At 36.9% G+C, this 20,400-nt stretch overlaps 4 protein-coding genes across 7 annotated transcripts; 2 read left to right on the top strand and 2 right to left on the bottom strand.

Annotated features, from left to right (window-relative positions):
- Nucleotides 1-85: 85 nt before the first annotated feature.
- On the bottom strand, nt 86-1,123 carry LOC108977490 (protein BCCIP homolog). The gene is made up of 3 exons (XM_018947196.1): nt 998-1,123; nt 819-945; nt 86-758 (listed from the first exon to the last, which is right to left on the bottom strand). The coding sequence occupies exons 1-3, from the start codon at nt 1,121-1,123 to the stop codon at nt 118-120; spliced, it is 894 nt and encodes a 297-aa protein (XP_018802741.1). The 3' UTR covers nt 86-117.
- Nucleotides 1,124-1,511: 388 nt separating this feature from the next.
- Nucleotides 1,512-1,910, top strand: LOC108977494 (COX assembly mitochondrial protein 2 homolog). Its single transcript, XM_018947201.1, has 2 exons — nt 1,512-1,673; nt 1,744-1,910. Exons 1-2 carry the CDS (start codon nt 1,593-1,595, stop codon nt 1,894-1,896), a joined length of 234 nt encoding a protein of 77 aa, XP_018802746.1. The 5' UTR covers nt 1,512-1,592; the 3' UTR covers nt 1,897-1,910.
- Nucleotides 1,911-1,925: 15 nt separating this feature from the next.
- On the top strand, nt 1,926-2,796 carry LOC108977492 (FAM206 family protein CG9288). The gene has a single exon (XM_018947198.1). It carries the CDS (start codon nt 1,938-1,940, stop codon nt 2,637-2,639), a length of 702 nt encoding a protein of 233 aa, XP_018802743.1. The 5' UTR covers nt 1,926-1,937; the 3' UTR covers nt 2,640-2,796.
- Nucleotides 2,797-2,971: 175 nt separating this feature from the next.
- LOC108977484 (sarcalumenin) lies at nt 2,972-19,661 on the bottom strand. 4 transcript variants are annotated; one of them, XM_018947184.1, is made up of 8 exons: nt 19,588-19,661; nt 18,665-18,918; nt 12,442-12,555; nt 7,573-9,290; nt 7,160-7,481; nt 6,929-7,101; nt 4,825-5,280; nt 2,972-4,754 (listed from the first exon to the last, which is right to left on the bottom strand). In XM_018947184.1, exons 2-8 carry the CDS (start codon nt 18,723-18,725, stop codon nt 4,329-4,331), a joined length of 3,270 nt encoding a protein of 1,089 aa, XP_018802729.1. In that variant the 5' UTR covers nt 18,726-18,918; nt 19,588-19,661; the 3' UTR covers nt 2,972-4,328. The 4 variants fall into 4 exon arrangements, with proteins under 4 accessions (XP_018802729.1, XP_018802730.1, XP_018802731.1 ...); XM_018947185.1 differs by having other exon boundaries at nt 19,582-19,643; XM_018947186.1 differs by lacking the exon at nt 19,588-19,661 and adding an exon at nt 19,104-19,483.
- Nucleotides 19,662-20,400: the final 739 nt, after the last annotated feature.

Here is a 20,400-nt window from a genome sequence, read left to right as displayed (position 1 = left end):
CATTTCCTTCTAGGAAGAGGAGGACAAATAGCTTGGAGACAAATTTAATTAACCCTCTTTAGAATAAAAGAAACAACCTGTAATGTAAATTATTTACAATACTTTTTTATATAATTTTTACACTCCACTGATGTAATTTCTAATATCGTCAATTAAATGTGGTAGCTCCTTTGCGTCAAGTAAGATAATTTTGCGATAAGGTGTTAATGTCGCGTCGCCTTCTAGCCAATCTCCACTCATACCAACATCGCATTCGTCTGCAACCGAATATTCGAAGGAATTTACTGCTTTGGAACTAATTACTTCCTCTTCGGCATTCGTATATGTATCTTCAACAGGTTTTCCCTTGCGTGCCTCTTTGCGATAGAATTTAATTATCATTATAAAATAACTGAAGTTAAATTGCATGCCCTTTTGTTTAGCTGTTAGCACTTCTTTATGTAAATTCTCCAGTAACGGCACTGAGATTTGTGCTGGAATATTTATGAAACGTTCATTGATAAGAAATCCCACTGGTCGCCCCTCATTTCCAAGCACATCTCGTAGGTGTGTCAATACTGAATCTGGCGCATTTTTTTCAGCTCGCTGTATTATATATCCACGCAATTGCTCAATGCAAGCAATGTCCTTTTTTGCCGTCATATTGATGACTGTTGTAATACCAAATATTGTGCCTTCTTCGACCATATCATCGTCCATGTCACTCTCAGCACCATCTGGTTCACATTGGCAAATAACACTGCCCACATAATTCTGAGCTAAATAAGTAAACATTAATTATAACAAACTATGTCCTAGTAAGTTAATAAAAAATTTACCAATTATCATATCAGCCATTTGCATGGTGTTTACTGGCGCTCGCAAGAACACGCGCTGTAACAGTTGTGAAATTCCATGACAATCTGGATCAGTGGGGGCACGACCTTCGAAATCAATTTCCACTTCCTGCAACGTAATTATGCGTTTTTTGTTGTTTGTTAGTAATACTTTTACAAACCTCATTGCCGGTATAGGCATCAGGATGAGGCTCATCATCATCATTATCCTCACTTGAGCTATCCGAGTCGTCGGCCGTTGGATCTTCCTCCATGGAATTCAAGTTCTTCTTTTTATTTGCCGACATTATGAAATGAATTCAAGTAATACAACTAATAATTTTTGAACAACACTAATATTATTAAAAAAAAACTTGTTATGTTTCTTTTCTGCCTCTTTAACATAACAGCTGATTGGCCTCCACGTGTTTGTTTTGTGCTGTGCAATGAACATAGCATCAAATACAGAGTTGCACAAACTAGTTTTGTGTAATTTTAAAAACAAAATTTTTATTATTTTTCAAAAATAATATGATTTACGAATGGAAAAATATATATGAACCTCTGTAGAATACAAACTATCTGTGTCGCAACATTCATTTCAATTAGGTTTTTAAATACTTAAGTTTTTCTTTCGAACATTTAAAAAACTGATATCCTTGACTTTTCTGTTAATAGCTATTGGCAGCTCTAATAGAAAAAATAGTTGACATTTCATTTCTTCGCCTAGCAAAGAAAAAGTGTAATTTGTGTTGTTTTTGAAACCAAGAAAAAAGTATGCATACTGATCTATCACCACATCTGCATACATCGGAGTGCAATAATTTGATTGAGCAACTAAATAATTGTCACATTGAGGTAAACAAATATTTCCAAACGTGATACCCACAAGTTGTTACAGCTTACATAATGTGTAATTCATTTTCAGAATAAATTTGCAAAATTTCTGGGCGTTTGCAACGATATTGATAACCAGTTGGTGAGTTGTTTAAAACGTGAACGTCAAGCACGTGCTGCAGCCAACCGTGTAAAAGCGGCCGAACGACAAGCGCGCTTAAAGGAGCGTCTGGTGTCTTCATAAACATTATCCTCTTTTAATACATCTATTTACTATAACCAACAATGCCTACCGAACCAGAAGATCCACTTGAACCCTACTACTATAACCATGTGCCAGAAGTCATTGGTGGCATTACCGTACCGTCCATTACAGAGGAATGGGTTGAAAATTATCCCAGTGTCGTAGACCGATTTTTCACGCGGTACTATTACATTAAGGAAAGTCCGGAACCGGCACCCTATCAAGTTCTTTTTCACTCCAATCGTGTTTGTTTAATTTGTTTGGCACCCGAGCATCCCGCAATAAAAGACGGTATAAAGTCATTCACGTTTGATATCGGCAATACAGATCGCAGTAAAAATACGGTAAAAGGAAAGGGCAAGAAAGGCGGTATGGTTCTACAACATGACTCCACGCTAGCCATATTGACCAGCGAGCAAAATAAAACGTACAAAATACCTAGTTGTGTACAAAGTAAATTGGTGGAAGTAAATACAGCTTGGGTTGAAGCACCAAAGCGATTAGAAACTGCCGCCGAAGGTGAAGGCTATGTCGCTATTGTATTACCAAAACCTGAAGATTGTGAAAATATTAAACGTAGTCTATTAACACAAGCACAATATAACGAAAAGTGGAGTGTGATAAAAATGAAGGCTGCGCAGAAATTAGCAGATGAGAGCAACGTTGCCAAAAGTGACCATAAATCTGCGCAAGCTGAGCAAGAATCTGCACTGGTGGAAAAACAAAATGCAAATGGATCATAAGTGCGGTTTCAATAAGTGTTTTGTTGATATTTGTGAATTTCTAAATAAATATGTTGGTTTTTTTTTTTTATCAAAACAACTTTTTATGTTTGAGATAATATTAATTTTAACAACGGTGTGTTATTACATAGAAACGTAATAAATTCATATTTACTGTCGCATTTTTAAATAAAAAAAAACAAAACAAAACTGTGACTGTGTTGTGGCTTGAAAGTTATAATTTATGCTGGTACATAAAATTATACAGTTTCAAAACCATTTGCGAGATTCAGATATCGAAAATGAAAGTCTATTTTAGGCTTGCCACTCCATTAATTGATTAAAACACGCAATTTGGTTTTTTCTAAGTTGTTTTTTTATTTGTTGTTACAATTCAGAGTCTATCATTATGTCCAACATTACATTTAAATGTAAGCTCGCTGATATTTCAGCTGTCACAAATTGGCTAAATCATTTTTACATTAATTTGTCGATGTAATGCTTACAAGTTGATTTAAGTTTTAATTATTCTGTTTCTTATAAAAAATCATGCAACGTCTTCACTGTTTGTTTTGCTCTTTTTATTGCATTTTTCATAAATTTTTTTTTTTACATTTTACTCACTCAAATAAAAAAGAAAACTTATTAACTATGACAGGGTCTAAATTCACAATGCCTTTGGTGCAGTGCAGTGATAGTAGTTAAAATTATATGTACGATTTTTTTATTACATTTATTACTTTTTATTTATAATTTTTGTTTAACACGCAAACTTATATATTAAAGCTCTCTCAATGGAAGCAAAAAGAAAACGGAAAACATATTTCTGCAGTACATGGTTACAGGACACACAGTGCGGGGATATACGAAATTATGTTTGTGCACAATTATTACAGAACAATTAAACAATTAATTTCAAAAAATAAATGCCTTCAATGGTTGTGCAAAGGTTTTAGTTGTTTTTGTAAGTGAAAAGTTAAAGCTTCGTCGTTAAGGCGAAATTAAAAATTTTGACGGGTTCGAATTCGGGCAACGTTTGCTGTTTAGAAATTTGAAATGTAGTGTTAACGGTTAATTGTTTGTTACTGTTAGTTTAGTCATCTCTCCCTTTATAATGCTTATTTATGGCCAATGCTCGAGCGCATATGGATTTTTTGTTTAATTTTGCTATTATGCCTTTTGTCTCAGTCCCTCCCACTCGTTAAATTAGTTAGTAAGTAAATGTGTTTGTGTGTGTGTGTCTCTCTCTCTCTCTCTCTCTCTCTCTCTTCCTTAAGTATGTTTTAAGCTGTTGTATTTAAGGAATTTCGATTGACAGTTTGTTTCACTTTTTTACTTTTTTTTGTCTCATTAAGTTGTAAAGTTTCAGCAAATTTGATCGTTTCGCTGTTAGATCGCTCACTCTCTCTCACTTTTTTTTTCTTTATAAATTATAACTAATGTCTCTCTCTCTTAGTCGGCAATTTGGTACAATTTCGGTTTTTATTTTAATATTTTTTCTTTAATATCTCAATTAAAATTGATCTCTTTTATTTGGTTTGAACGTGGTTTCCTTTCGCTCAAAACTTTCTTTACTCGTTTACATAAGCACATATGTCTGTGTGTAGCTGTCTTATTCTGCATTTGTCCAGTGCTTGTAGATCTTTCTTGATTTAGTTGATGTGCATTACTTTTTGGACAATTTTCAGTGCAGTTTTTGGTTTGAGTAGTTCAACTTTTCGTGCTCTTGCCGGAGCCTTTTGTTTCCGGTTCGTCATCTGCAGCTCCTTTAGCCTCAATGTTGGCCAGCGCCGATTCCGTCATCTTTTTATATTTACCAGCCAACTCAGGCAGATCGTAGGCGATTGCTACATCCAGCTTGGTAATGGGGCAACCACGGAAGTACGTGCAGGTCTCAGAAAGTTTCTTGAACTCGTAAAGTGGATTGAGCCGGAAGAAGTCGCGATAGACTTCAGGGTCTGGCAAATCGTAACGTGAAATATTCGTCAGTGTTGAGAGGCCCTCATAGATGTGGTAGTTTTGTGGATGATTGATAATTTCATCGGCGATGCGTTTCTTATTGCCGAAGAGGGTCTTGTGGTTGTAGTAGGTATTGAGGTAGCAATCCACCATTTTGGCATGATTGCGGACGCGCACCTACCAAGCAAGTATAAAGTAGTGTTTTCAGTAATAATGTTAAAGATACGGTTCTGCTTGAAATACTTACAGCGAAACGACGCGCACTGGCGATTTTATGTTCGATCCTCTTGTCGACAGCGGTGCGCAAATCGCGCAGGAAGGCGCGCTCTTGCGCCAACAGTAAACGTGCCGGTGCGCCCTCCTGATAGGGATGCGACCACAGCGATGTTGTATACACCAAAGGTGGCTGTGCGGAGGACATCAGCGGCGAGATATTCCAAATGAGTGCGCTCTGTACGCGCAAAAGCTCCTCCGGTTTGACGGTATCAGCTTTGTTCAATATAATACGCGTTTGATATTCACGTCCCTTAAGTTGATCCAATATAGCCTCGGTCTCGGGGCCAACATCAAGTTTGGCCGGATCGTAGACGAGGAATATGATATCAGCACGATCGATAAACCACTGACAAGCATCGTTAAAGGGGAAAAGACGGGAGACCTGTTTGCGTACTTCCAAAATGCCGGGAATTTCAACGATGTTCACCTGAAAAAAAGGTTTTTTTTTAGGTTAAACTCAATATACATATTATAGATTTCTATTTTTGAAGGTCTTTATCAAGGCAAAACATGAAGGAATATTATTCTCATGTCAGAAAGTTACTTAACTGTGAATGGCTATCGCTATCGCTCAATGATAACCGAATATTTTTAGTCCGAATTGGATGATATGAACTTAGACAATATGGACGGCCCAACAAGCCGCACAGAGAATGTCACATTGGATTTATTAAAAACCAAGTTTGACCCAGTCAATTGGCCACCTCGGCCACCTCCCGTTTTCATGGATCTAAATTCCGAAGCATTGAATTAAATTTTGATAATGGAAATCGAAAAATCCGAGCTGTTGGTCTTCTTTCCGCTGTTTTTCGATTGCTTGCCTGGCTTCGCCTTTTACCCGATGAATCTCATAAGAAACATGTTGTGGCTCATCAACTTATTTCTTCTTAAAACCCATTTATTTCCACAATTTATTTCGAAATAATAATTCTCCCAAAGCTACGTTAGTTTCAAATATTGGAATCCGAGCTTTTCGTCACTGTTGGTCGATCAATGAACTTTTCTTCTCACAAGAATCCTTTTTGATTTTTTTCGATTGCTGGGTTGGTCCTAGCTTGACTTTTCTTCGCTCCCGATAGATCTCACATAAAACATCTAGGGTTCTTTTGGGAGTTTTACGAATCGTAGTTCGGTCCTAACTCTTCAACTTAATGCTTCTTAAAAACCCTGTCTTTTTTTTAGAATTTATTTCGAATGGGTGAATTTGTTGACCCAAAGCTAAGGGAGTTCAAAAATATCGAGGCATTTCAATGCTTAAATCAATACAGATGCCGAACAGTTATTTGAAAGTGTACCTGCGCGTTCGGCAACGGAAGATAAGTGCAGTGTGACTTTGTTGCATTTGTTTACTTTCTCAAAATAGATTGCAAAATATGCTGAGAGCTCTTTAAATGTAATAAATGCGCAAAGCACTCAAATTTACAGGTCATTATAATTGCAAAGAGTTAGTACTGAGCAGACACTCAATTATTGAGTGAAAACTCAAAAATTTTGGGTGAAAATAAAATACATTCCGAGTGCTGCGCTCTTAATTCACGATCGCATTTCTCTCCTGGCTTTAAACTCACTCATAATTGAGTAGTTTTTGTGCAGTGAGTGAGTTATTTGCGTTAACGGTGCCTACAACAGTGGGCAGCATTGCTCTGCCGCCAAGTGTTATACACTTATAGACACATTGCACATGATATGCAATTACATTAATTTGTTTATGTGTAGTATGTATTTTTCTCTCGAAAGATAATTCTAAAAATATGTGGTTTTCATAAACAAAAAAGCAAGAAAACGAAACACAAAACTACGAACGACCACTCAACAGGCACTACAACAACGTCAAAGAGTTTGTTTGTCTTTAGGCGTGTGTAATTTGTTGTTGCTATTCTTCTTTTGGTTCGGCTGTAATTTTCTCCATACTTTTGTTGCCAATTCACGGGCAGTTTAGACCATTTCGAGGTCATCACAGAGCATATTATTTATATTTAAATATTTTCTATGACATTGACGTCATCACATACAATAAAGAATGCTAAAGACGCCCCTTAGCCGCATCATCATTACACACGCATACACAGACTCACCTTTTCCAACAATTTGTTTGGCATTTTTAGCCCACGTAGACGTTCCTCCAAGCCTTCACCGAATTTCTGCAAGCCAGAGAAGGTGTAGTCAGCGGCGAGCTGTGTGCCGTCCAGCACCTCAGTCTCATTGCCCCATGTCAGGATGTTGAAATAGGCAGGTGAGGGTTCCGCGCCTGCAGTTCGAAAGCTTTTAGAGTTTCTCTAATTATTTATATATGAAGTTGTCATTACCTGATCGCAATGAGTGTGGTGTGTATTCATTGCCAGTTAGGTAGTTTATGATAGTCGATTTACCACCCGACCATGGCCCCATAAACAATACCAATGGCTTCGAGAAAATTTCGGGATCACTGAAGTGACGATTACTCAAGTCACGGTATTTGTAGAGCGTTTCCAGAGGCTTGATGGCGCTCTCATAGATGCGCTTAATGTCGCGCAAAATGATCTCGGCCACATTGTCTACAGCCTTCTCGCGTGCGTTGAACTCAGTGTTCAGTTGCAGCAGCTCGGTAATATGATCACGGCTGCGGAGCTGCGCTGGTATTTCGCCTTCCTAAAAAAATGCATATAAAATATATTGAAAAAATTGGTAACAGTGACCTCAAGTCACATTATTTTATAAAAACATGGCTCGTCACGCTTACCCACAACAATTCATCTTCCGGTTTGGTATCATCTTCTGGTTTCGAATCGTCGTCCTTCTCTTCATGTTCCTCACCGTCATCATCATCGTGCTCATTCGGTATACCATCACCATCGCGGTCGGCATCTTGTTCATTTGGTATGCCATCGCCGTCGATGTCGTCATCCTTATGATCGGGCACGCCGTCACCATCTTTGTCATCATCTTCATGGTCTGGTATACCATCACCATCAATATCACCTGGTTTTTCTTGGCTGGGTTCCTCTTGCTCTTCGCCAGCTTCAACAGAGACTGGTTCAGCGCCAACATCACGTTTTTGTCTGGACGCCACCTCCTCGGCCTCGAGACTGTCCTCGTCATGTATATTAGGTACGCCATCGCCATCAACGTCACGATCGTGTACGTTTGGTATGCCATCACCGTCCATGTCGTCGTCTACCTCATTTGGCTTAAGGTCACCATCAATGTCGCTATCATCATCATTGGGAATACCATCACCATCAATATCCAAACTCTTGGGTTCCTCTTCATTGGGCATACCATCTCCGTCAACATCATGGTCACGTTCATTCGGTATTCCATCTCCATCGATATCGACGTCGTCGTGATTGAGTACGCCATCGCCATCAATATCTTTATCCGCCTCGTTCGGTTCACCATCACCATCGATGTCATTATCTTGTTCATTGGCCACGCCATCACCATCAATATCATCGTCTTGTTCATTTTTAATGCCATCACCGTCAATGTCTTCATCACTCTCATTCGGCACGCCATCACCATCAATGTCCGCATCATCTTCATTCGATACACCATCACCATCGATATCATCATCATCCTTATTTGGTATGCCATCACCGTCCAAATCGGCGTCCTCGTCATTCGGTATGCCATCACCATCGATATCGTCGTCCTCATCATTTGGTATGCCATCACCATCGATGTCATTGTCCTTTTCATTTGGTATACCATCGCCATCGATGTCATCGTCCTGATCGTTGGGTATGCCATCACCATCAATATCATTGTCTTGTTCATTTAGTATGCCATCGCCATCGATATCATCATCTTGGCTATTTGGTATACCATCACCATCGATATCATCGTCTTGATCGTTGGGTATGCCGTCACCATCGATATCATTGTCCTGATCATTCGGTATGCCATCACCGTCAATGTCATCATCTTCTTCATTGGGTATGCCATCACCATCTAGATCATTATCGTTGGCATTGCTAACACCGTCGCCATCAATATCCTTATCGACAATATTCGGCACACCATCACCGTCAAGATCATGATCGATCACATTTGGTACGCCATCACCATCGATATCACGATCGTCAACATTCAATACACCATCACCATCGATATCGGGATCGCGTTCATTTGGTATAACATCACCATCGATGTCATCGTCCTCTTCATTCAAAATACCATCACCGTCCATATCTTCATCTTGTTCATTTGGTTTATTATCACCATCAATATCGGTATCATCTTCATTGCGTATACCATCACCATCGGTATCGATAGATTTCTCTTCTTCTTCTTCCGCGGATTCGGCATCGGTTATTTCGACAGTCTCTTTTTCATCGCCAACCGGTTGATCGGACTGCATTTCACCAGAGTCGATTGCATTGTCGTCTTGCTGATCGGGTTCATTGTTCGTTGAGACTTCGGCGGATATAGTTTCGCCACTGGGGATATCACCTGCCTCTGGTGTGTTAAATAATATAAAGAAGACGTATTTATTAATTAATTTTAATTAAAATGGCATTCAAAGCTAACTTTTGTTGGATTCGTAACATGAACTGATTTCTTTTAGGGAAGTTCTTGTGCGAACTGTAGAAACTTGGGAAAAATCAGTAACTTTGTCTAAAGAAATTTGTGTATAAGCTGAAAATACAGAGACTTTCTATTTTTTATCTAGTTAAAATTGTGTCCTCTTTAATATCGAAACAAATTTTCGTCCAGATCCTATAGGCAGATTATTTGATCAAGGCTTTTTTGATAAATGCTACGAAATTCGTGGGATCATTTTGTACTTCCTTCCGAAATGAGGGAAAATTCTGCATAATGTACAAAAATATTGTTCTCCAGTACTTTAGTAAATTATTGAAAGTTGTACATATTCTAAAGAAGAATCGAAGAATTGGAGTGACGGTAACTAAATTTGTTTTCTGAAGAAATAGTTCGATCGTTTTCTGGATCCTTTGGGATCATATTTTTATGCCTTAATCTTAAGTGTGGAAGATGGAATCATGTGCAGAAGTTCACGCAAGTGAGGGCAGTTATTTGAGCATCATTCACTTGTAAGTGACCAGAAACGATTACTTTACATATGGTCCAAGCAGCTCAGAACTTCCGGTCTTAGACCAAGTATCTTCTGGATAGCCAAAGCAAAAAAAAAAACATCCGTTTGAAGCCGAGCTAAAGTGAGAAAGCAAAATATCCCTCCCCAGAGTTGTGGGCTGGGTTTGAGGCCCGCCACATAAAAGCACTGTCAATGAAAAGAAGAAAACAGCCTCGGATGAGAGACCCTCCGTTTAAAGACCACCAACAGGAATGTCTGGTCTTTTAATTGGGAAGTTGAGTTGATGTCCTCCTTATAACCGCGTAAGTGGTGTCTACGCCAATAAAGAATATTTTTTCTTGTTTTAAGGTATATTTTCGGTTTTATCATGCAAATGGTGTGAATTCATGCACTGTACTATTAATTAAGACAGTTTTTTGGTTTGGATTATGAGGTTATTTTGAAGTTCGATCAATTTATCACACAGAACATATAATAATTTAAGAATAAGATAGCGCTCCGTCGCTACATCCGTTCTTTGGAGGACCAGTATTTTCACCAATTCTGGCTTGAGCTCATTCTTGTTTGATTTTAACTAATTAATTTTTCAAAGCGCATACTATACTATATAATATGTCCATATCCCAGAGCTTCTAAGTCAAGTCAACACAATCAAATATTTTCAGGGTCTTACTTAATCAGAAGATCGACTGGTATTCAAGCCGTTACTCTTAACATTATTGCAACAGCATTTTCGGAGAACAATGAGGAGGTATCAGCTTTGAATTGCATTCGGAATAATCTGGAAAGTTTTAGAATCTTGTGTGAACATTGCTAACATAATTAAGGAGTTGGATTGTCAACTGTTGACCAAATTGAGGCACTTCCGAAATTTGTCCCCTAAGAAGGGGCATTATTTACTTTCATAGGAGGAAGTACTATAGTCAACTGTTGAGCTCAATGAGCCACTTCCGAAGTTTTTCCTTAAGAAGGGGTATTTTTTTTCTTTCTTAGAAGAAAGTAGACTAGCCCATTGAGCATGTGACTATCTGTTAGAGCTATGTGGGTATAATTATCGGTCGAAGCAGTGTTGGGCTCTGGCTCAGTCATGTTCAACAAAGAGTTAATTTAATGATTTTGGAATGAATATATCATGTGAGGGAGCGAGCCTCTTAAGATGACTATAACCGTTTTAATTCGGACAAAGTAGACAATTGAGAAGTAAAGTTCTCTCTCGATGAACAAAGACCAAATTCTACAAGTCACTCATCATTGACGTCTTGCTATATGGAGCAGATGCATGGACTATGTTGATTCGACATTACGAAATTTCAGGAGAAAGGTTCGGCGGAAGATTTATGATACTTTGCGCGTTTGCCACGGCAAATAACGCATTCGATGGAACGTTGACCTGTATGAGATATACTAGCGGCTACCCTGGCTAGACCATGTCCTCCGAATGAGTGAAAACATTCCCGCAGTCGACGCGATATCTGCCGTGGGAAGCAGAGGAAAAGGAAGACCTCCAATCCGTTGAAAAGACCAGGTGGAGAAGGACTTGGCTTTACTTTGAATCTCCAATTGCCGCGAAACAGCGCAAAGGAAGAACGGCTGGCGCGTTGTCTACGCCAATAAAGAAGAAGAAGTGAAAGATTCTTAAGGTATTGTTAAATATACATACATACATAAATTGGCGGACAAAAAAAATCTTGCCATGCTAACCGTATATGAGAATGTATGAAATAAAGAGATTCGGTGCCTTGCTTTAACACGCCTCATACGCGTGACAAGTTAGCGCAGAAACCGGAGACATTTCATTGAAGTGAAATGTGAACGGATATTCATAAATACTCGGCGCACACAGCCATATGTAAGCGCCTGTGTATACCGTTAAGTACACTTCAACTTTCGCGCTGGCCGACATTTTGTTCAATTGTCTTCAATTATTAGCCAATACATGAATATGGACGTGTTTGACAAGTTTTATGGCCGCCAAATGTCTTTTGGAAAATCTTAAAAATCAGTCATACCCACACACACACATATGCATGTGTGTGAGCATGCATATGCAAGTACATATAGTGTTGTGTAGGAAAATTACGGTAATTTGTGAAATGTTAAATTATACTTTTATGTATTTTTAAATGTATTACTTGCGGTGCTTAAGTGTACTTTTGGTGCTGTGCCAAGGAAAAAATATGTGGTGTGCACAACAACAACAAATGAAGACGTTGTTTGAAAATGGAAAAATATACATTTTTTTCGGCATGTAAAAGCTTGCATGGAGGACAAATCAGCAATTCGGACGCACAAATTTGTGGTTTACTAGAGGAATCGTTTGTCAGCTGGGAGAACGATGCGTCTATTTACATATGTACAAACACACACACGCAAGCGTATGTGTGTAACGCTCGAAAAGTATTGACAGTTCGCCACTCCAGGCTTCACACGTTGCGACATGTGTGCCAATGGCGCTTGTCAACGGCCATATTGCCGTTCATTCATGATTACTTGTTTTCAAAACCCATACAAACACACACACACACACATGCACACATGCATGCAGATACTCACCTATGCCATCGCTGGGTTCACCTGTTTTCAGTTCGTTTATCGCCTTTTCAATATAGGGACGGCATTGAGCTTCGCTCGGTCCAACATTGGAGTCGTCGCCACTGACGAAGGCACCTGGCGGGTAAAGAGATATATAAGATATTTTAGTCAAATTCACCAAACACTTTTGGTTGTAATAAATGCATTTTTCGTGCACTTTTTTCGCGCGATATTTAGCGCAATTAATTAATTTGCGCTAACGAACGAGTTTTACCGTTGTTTTAGTTAGCATTTATGCTTGGTTATCATTGTTGTTGCATGGTATTTGTATTTAACACACATAATTACAAAGCGGCACATGAAATATCTTCGCTGACAGCGGTGCTGCTCGGCGCTGTGCCGCGTTTTTGTTATGCAAACTTGACATTATCTTATTTTATTAGCGATTAATAATAAGAATTTTATTTTTAAATATATACACACATATACTATGCATGTGTGTGTGCATTTTTCGATATTTCTGCGGTAGCTTCGCTGTGCCTTCAGCTTTGCTGTTGGCTGTTTGCCCATTTTCTTCACGCTTTGCACGCCTTCTTGCTTGCCCAACGCATACGCAACACCACAGACATACGCACACACATAAACAGACACGCACTCATACTATATGTATGTATTATATATTTGTAAGTAATTCTTTAATTAAACACAGTTCGCTTCAATTACTTTTTTCGTTCACAAACTTTTTTTTTCAACAACTTTCGTCAAGCTGCTGCCAGCTTTGGTTCATCAATCACGGCGCGCTGGCGTCAATTTCGCAGCGTCACACACACATTCACATGCACATACACGACTTCCAGTGTCGTTTTCACGGGCGCCGTTGGCTAAACACATGCTTGCTGCTACATTTCTAGCAAATTATCAGCTAAATTAATTGATTATTGTCGCTTTATGAGCTTTTGCGTTCACAGCTTTCATTTGCCATTCAAAAGCGTAAATTTTCATTACACATAAATATATTGTATAAGTGTATGTATGTGTGAGTGTCTCTATTCTATATTTGTCAGTTTACTTATCACCCGGTCAAGGTTTCCATATGCCGTGTGTGGGCGTTGCGTACACAAGGCCCAACACACAGGCCCCCCCACCGCCGCGGTGTGTGATATTTGTTGATTTTTTTATATGTATTTCTTTTCGAAATTTGAAAAGTACTGACAAATGTGAGAAAAGCTGTGCATATGACGTTTCAATGAGTGCTTAAGTTTGTGGCTGTGTGTGTTTGTGTGTGTGTGAAAAATTAATGTTGTGTTTGCATGGTTTAAAAAAAGCTTTATTTAAATAAATATTCAACAAAATTTAGACAAGAAAATACTCAAGTTAATAACTAATCTCGCAAAAGACTAGTATATATATTCTATATAATTATATATAATTATTCTTTTTCTATTATTTTATTATTTTACAGGCACTCTTCACTTTGAAAAAAAAAAAAAAAAAAAAAAAATAAAAAAAAAAATAAAAAAAAAAAAAAAAAAAAAAAAAAAAAAAAAAAAAAAAAAAAAAAAACATTGTAACAATTCATTAGAGCATTAGTTGAAAGCTCTTGAATACTATTGTAAATTTGTTTTGGGGAGTAAGTGTTTGTTTTTAATTTATATTACAAAGTTAATCCGTTAAGTCGGTGGCATTTTGAATTGAAATTTGCTCTATGAAATTTCAAAATTTTCTATTTTGAATCGATTTCAAGATTTGCATTTATGAACCAATTTACGCAAAGGCTGCACAGTGAAATTTTATCATTGAGAACCTCGTTTCTCTATCTAAAGAAATTTAGACAGTATCGTAAGTCTCGACTTAATTAATATTGAACTTTGTCGTTGTACAACTATCAATTGTTTTCCAATCTAAACGGTGATCCATTTCGAGATTTCAAAAAAAAAAAAAAACCGCACAGGAACTACAAATTTAATGGGGAGTGTTTATTATCATTCGACAGAAGAATTTTAGTATTTAATTTTTGAAGATTATCTCTTAAAAATATTGGCCGTGGCTACGTCTCAAATGGTTCATCCGTTGAGTCCAATTTTCGTTGACTCGTTCGAGCATTTCGACTGGTAACTGAAGAATGACACGGGTGATGTTTTGCTACAGGGTCTGAATCGAAGCAGGATTATCCCCAAAAACTATGGACTTTACGTACTCCCACAGGCAAATGCCCAACAGTGTTATTACACGATCTTCGTAGCCAATCCACCGGACCAAAACGGCTCCGATGTGATCTGTCAAAAAAGGATTTGAAAAAAATACCTTTACTTGGATCACCCGTTATATAATACTGTGAACCAAAAATATTAGGGTTAAAAAAAAAATTACTTAAATTACAATTTTAAAATTATTTTAAAATTATGCTCATAGTATTATCTATGGTCTTTGAAAAAATTACAGTGCCTTTTCATAAAACACTTTGAGCAAAGTGAGCACTTATTTAACTGGGTCGGAATCGAATAATACTGTCAACTCTTTGTTTTTGGAAATTTTTTCTTTGCTTCAACAACAACAACCATTTTCACTTTACTTGCATAGAGGTATATAATCCAACATTATTTTCTACCTATTGAAATAGAAACTTAAGAGGGGAACATTGCTTAGAATGCAAATATTTCGCACTGTCGTGAAGGATAAATACATAGCCTATGTTTGCCAACGGAATAGAATAATGTGAAAGAAATATTTTAACGAAGAAATACTCTATAACAAGAATAAATAAATTTCCTTTCGCTAAAATATTTTTATAGTACAAGGACATAAATGACGGTCAACATGTGGGCCAATCAAAAAGTGTTCACTAGAAAATCCATCGAAACTGTGCGTGAATTCATCAAAAATCAGCAGAAATTATCATTGAAACTCTTGGAAATGGAATGGGACATCTGCAAACATCGATTTAAGTCATTGATTTGACCGAAAATTTGGGCTTACGAAAGGTGTGTGCACGGTTTGTTCCGCACAAATTGACTGACGACCAAAAATTGCTCACCATTCCCCGTATTCACCTGATATGGCACCGTGCGACCGTGCAAAAGCTGAATGAAATAAATTGATTTTGCCGAAAAAAACAATTTATTCTGTTTTTGTTTTTAATCCCTTTTTACTTTGGAACACACCTTGTATATCGTAAAACTTGATTGATCGTGTGTTAAATATTTGCCATCAATAAATCCATGTCTATGTCATATATGTCTTTCCATAAACACAGCATATAGTACACTACATACAGATTTTGCGACAAATATGCTTAGACGAGAAATACATGTTGCTCATGCGCATTGGTGAACGTTATAGCTTGGTACTATGACACTTCGTTATTGTTTCATGTTTTGTATATGAGGAAAGAATAGTAAGATTTTATATTGCTTTACTTAACAATTGAAATATTGGCGATATTAATCGCTAAATATCGGTGGTGTCATAGATATGAATAGTCCGATTTTCAATGTCGGTCGATTTTGGTTTACTCAATAGACTCTAAGTCTTAAAACATATTTATCGTCAAATATTTTCTGCCAGGAATCATATAGTCCATATCCCTGAAGCTCACTCTGGTCGCAATGAATCGTTATCTCTGTCAATATAAAGCATCGTGTATAGGCCTTAAATGCAAACTCCGGAGTTAACAGAAGTTTGCTGCGGTCAATTGAACGTTTTTTACATATTAGTTAGAAGTATAAACAAAATATACGGAGGAGCTTCCTAATACAATTTTTGTGATTTAATTTTTTCAGAAAAAAATATTATTTTCAATAAAATATTGCTTAGTATTGTTTGTTATATATAATAACTTCCTCAATTTTGCTGAATTTTATTAAGACAGCTATAAAAATATAAATTATATACATATATAGTATACTTTATATATTTATATGTGTTTTGATAAGTATCAATTTTCCGAAGTTCTAAATATTCAATCAATATAGAAAAGGAGTTTGTTAACGCTCCCATGGCAGGTAACAGGAGGCAGCTATGTGTTCAGAGCGTATTTTTGTTCTACAAAAATATTTGACAGTGCCATCCAATTGCTGGATAACGTAAGAATTAGCACGCAGAAATGCTTAACTTCAGCAGAAGCTATAATACCCTTGACAGGTCCGTTCCCATGACAGTCATGTTTAAGTAACCGGAATGAACCAGTCTTTTTGTCCGGCAAAGGACTCTCAACTCGGCACCATTCCTCGAAATTGCTTCAGGAATGTTTTATACCCCTACAACAACAAACCTTGGCTGGTGCATATCCTATACAATAAAATAACGTAAAAAGAATTTTATTTTGACTTTTATAAGCCAGTTTGTATGCCAACTTATGCTAGGGGGGTTTGATCCGAACAACCTTTGTATATGGAAATTGTAACTTTACCTGCCACATTTCGGTAAGGTGTCTTGATATCTTGTATGTTATAGGGATTTCGACAAATAAGCAGCTTCTTGGGCAGAAAAGACATGAGCAAAATTGCAGATTGAAATCTTAAAAACTGAGGAATGGACAGAAAGTCATGGCTTAAACGACTACAATATCAGACGTTTTCACATGACAAAAACCCAATCAAAGGTCATTGCCAGCCGAGGATCGCTGGCGATCTTGATCTTAGTTGGAATTTGTGAAAAATGGCGGTTTCTAAGAAACCTTGTTTGTTCAAAATTCTAAATTGCTATCATTGGACTGTTGACAATTTAAGATATATGTTTTCGTGAGAATCAAAAAAAAAAAATATTGAACGAAAGAAAATTGAAATAAATTTACATAAAAAAAGACTTCTTTGGCAAGTTGCCGCGGAGTCTTTGGCCAGCGCATTTGCTATGTTTCACGCAGAATAGAAAGCATTATATATTTTTTGTTTTCAAAATCCCAACCAATCTCACCAACAGAATTTCACTACCATACCACTGGTTTTTATGATTTCAATGATTTGTTTAGCTTTTACTTCATTGCTAAAATTAAATGGTTACAAATAGCGGCTGGAGGTGTTCATCAGCAGCACCTACCGCCTAGCCACTGACCGGCTCACGAGACAGTGGGGGCAGCGGCGTGCAATGCCGACAAACGGGGCAGCCATTGCCACCACACTCGGTGTCGTTCAATGTCGCCTTCAGCGATTTTTCTTTGCTTTCCCTGCTCTGTTTCTGAGCGAATGCTTCTCAACCAACGCGAAAATATTTGAATTTTTCAATTTTTTGTTTTTTTTTTGTTTTATTCAAATTTTTTGGGCTTGAATTCTTTCGCAAAACATACACTCGTCGCCACGAATGCGAGTAACTCAACAGCACGACAGATAGCAGCCTTATCTTTGGTCCGCGCATCAGTTGCACTCGAGCGCGCGAACAGTTACACTCAGTGGCCACGAACACCCAACGGCCAGCAAAGAACGAGCGCGATCCGCAATACGAAACAACCACGAAATAGCAAAAATATTTTTAAAATATTATTTTTCAACAAAAATTTTCAAAAACGAAAGCAACAATAACTGAAAGTGCCAACAACAAGAAAATTGCATAATAAATCGCTACGACTACTTTCACTCGGTGTTGTTGTTGTTGTTGCTCGGCTATATATTATTATGATTGCTGCTGTAGCATCTAGCTGCGAGCATATTTTTTAGCTGTTGTTTTTTGTGTTTGTTGTTGCTTTGCCACTGCTGTCGCTTGTGCCACACACACACACACACTCACAGCAATGCACATACATACACACATAAATTTGCGTATGTATAAGTACTATTGGACGACGAGGTGACACTGCTGCGCGTATATAGCTAACCCAAATTGTTGTTGTTGCTATGGCTTTTAGCTAGGGTGCTGCGTGCGACAACGACAAAATCTTGTGAGTTGGCCTTTGCCTACAAAAATATTATATAATTTTTCAGCGATATTTCATATGATTTACACTACACTGGCGAGCAAAAGTTTCTCTTCTCACTTTTTTCGTTTTTTGTTGTTTTTTTAATTTAAATAATACAGTAATGTGCTCACTGCTTGATATTAATGTTTTTTGGCGTAATTTCCGTGGTTTTTTTACAATGTCCTTAATGTCCTTGAACTTTATGCAACAATAATTATAACCGCAGCTGTGCTTTCGTTATATTTAAATATAATTTTTTTTTTGATTTTTTGGAATTTTATTTATTTAATTATTATTTTTTTTATTGTTTTTTGCATATGTTTTTCTATATCTGCCTCAGAGGGACACTTCACCTACCATTAAATGAGACGGCCGACAGGATTAGTCCGCACAGGACCAAAAATGTAAACCGCCCCATGCTTTGTCGTGAATTCCTTGTTTTGGTTCAATACTCCTCTCCAATCTTTGTGTGTTTCGTTAGTACTTAAGTCACTTCATAAATTTAGATTTTTTTCTAAATCAATATGTTAGGTTGCAAAAATTATTATCTGCTGCGCCCTCGTATTCTGCATTAATATAAAACTTTAATTTATATTTCGTCGTGAAATGCACTGCAACAAAATACGAAAAAAAAAATAAAAATAAAAAAAATTATAATAAAATTTTGCTGGCCAGAAAACGCGTTTTTGAATGCGGCGTATTGAAAATTTCAAACCAAATAAAAAAAAGATAATTAAATAAAAGAAATAAATAAATATAAAATTAAAATTTCAAATAATTATGTAGTGGAGCACACAAAGCACTAGATGATTTCGAAATCATGCATCCGCGCGTATGGCTGCCGTTTCACGTCATTCGTTCGGTTTCGTTTAAAAAATTCGTTTCGTAAAAAATTTTTGTTCGCACGACTAACACAAGTTCTTCTTTACAGTTATATATTTATTTCGTTTTAATTAATTTCATAATTATTTTTGCATAAATTATTTTCGTTTAGCAGGACATCCGTGGCTTGGGTAATCCTTTGTGTCCCTGCCAACGAATGCCAGCTAATAAATATATTTGATTTGCTTGTGCTATAGTTGTATGATTATAATAATATTGATGTCTATATATATATATTTTGCTTCGCGTTTCGCCAAGTGACTGCGTTTCTGCAATCCGCTGTATAACCGTTTTGCATATGCACCAAAAATATTTCAAAAAATATATATAAGTATGAAAACTGTTTCACCAAAAAAAATTCTTAATTCTGAAAAAATATATATTTTTAATACGAGTACGTGTATACGAGTCGGTCGATCTCTCCCGGTCCAAAACCAATTCGTAACATAGCAAGGAGATCTCACAATTTTACCTTGTGACCGCGAAATTTTTTGATATTTTCATATTAAAAGTCCACATAATATTTCACTGGCAAAATTTTAGTTATTTTTGAGTGAAACTCATTCGTGAGCACTTTTAGCTTATGGCTGAGCATAGCCAACGTGATGGCTTTCTGTTTGGTAACGCACTCAAGCGAAGGGAAACTCGTCTATTGCAGATTAATAATATAATATAATATGTTTGTTGAAGAGAGCACAGTGCAGCTGTAATGAAGTGAGTGAGCGTGAAATTTCACTATATAGGTTGGATAGTACGTAGTGTATAATCTTACGCACTTAGTGGGGTCTATTTTTGTATTTTCTGCGGATTTTTGGTTGAAAATGAGGGGGTTTTTAGATTTCAGGTCAAAATAAGGCATTAATTTTAATATTTTATATTATATAACAAATACCTGCTCGGTGTGTTTGAGACTAAAGAGTTAGTTAAAGGTAAGTTGACCTAAATTTCGTCAATTTTTTCCCTACAAGATAAACATAAAAAACCGAAGAACTTGGTTTTTTGAATTTATCACATAAATTGTGAGGTTATGTGAAACAGGTGTTCGTACAAAAGTAGCAGAGTTTTTCGTTACCAACTACTTAGCCATATAACTTTTTTATAAAAAATTTACCACGTTCTTAACCCTCCTCTTTCCGACCTCAGTGTGTCCGTAAATTATTTTTTCTTTAATTTTTGTGATTTTATCTTTCGTTTCCAATGTTTTTATCCTA

Source organism: Bactrocera latifrons, unplaced genomic scaffold, assembly GCF_001853355.1.
Source record: "Bactrocera latifrons isolate USDA-ARS-PBARC rearing strain unplaced genomic scaffold, ASM185335v1 scaffold_90, whole genome shotgun sequence".
In the NCBI taxonomy this organism is placed as follows: domain Eukaryota; kingdom Metazoa; phylum Arthropoda; class Insecta; order Diptera; family Tephritidae; genus Bactrocera; species Bactrocera latifrons.
The sequence above is the reverse complement of the archived record's forward strand: the minus strand, read 5'-3'. Positions and strand labels throughout refer to the sequence as shown.

Coding starts and splice junctions, on each gene's coding strand:
- LOC108977490 (XM_018947196.1), bottom strand. CDS start 1,123: ATGTCGGCAAATAAAAAGAAGAACTTGAATTCCATGGAGGAAGATCCA. Junction 946..997: donor ATGCCTATACCGGCAATGAG/GTTTGTAAAAGT, acceptor ATTACGTTGCAG/GAAGTGGAAATTGATTTCGA. Junction 759..818: donor AATGGCTGATATGATAATTG/GTAAATTTTTTA, acceptor TTACTTATTTAG/CTCAGAATTATGTGGGCAGT.
- LOC108977494 (XM_018947201.1), top strand. CDS start 1,593: ATGCATACTGATCTATCACCACATCTGCATACATCGGAGTGCAATAAT. Junction 1,674..1,743: donor TAAATAATTGTCACATTGAG/GTAAACAAATAT, acceptor ATTCATTTTCAG/AATAAATTTGCAAAATTTCT.
- LOC108977492 (XM_018947198.1), top strand. CDS start 1,938: ATGCCTACCGAACCAGAAGATCCACTTGAACCCTACTACTATAACCAT.
- LOC108977484 (XM_018947184.1), bottom strand. CDS start 18,725: ATGGGGCGGTTTACATTTTTGGTCCTGTGCGGACTAATCCTGTCGGCC. Junction 7,102..7,159: donor ACCACACTCATTGCGATCAG/GTAATGACAACT, acceptor TTCGAACTGCAG/GCGCGGAACCCTCACCTGCC. Junction 4,755..4,824: donor CCAGTGCGCGTCGTTTCGCT/GTAAGTATTTCA, acceptor CTTGCTTGGTAG/GTGCGCGTCCGCAATCATGC.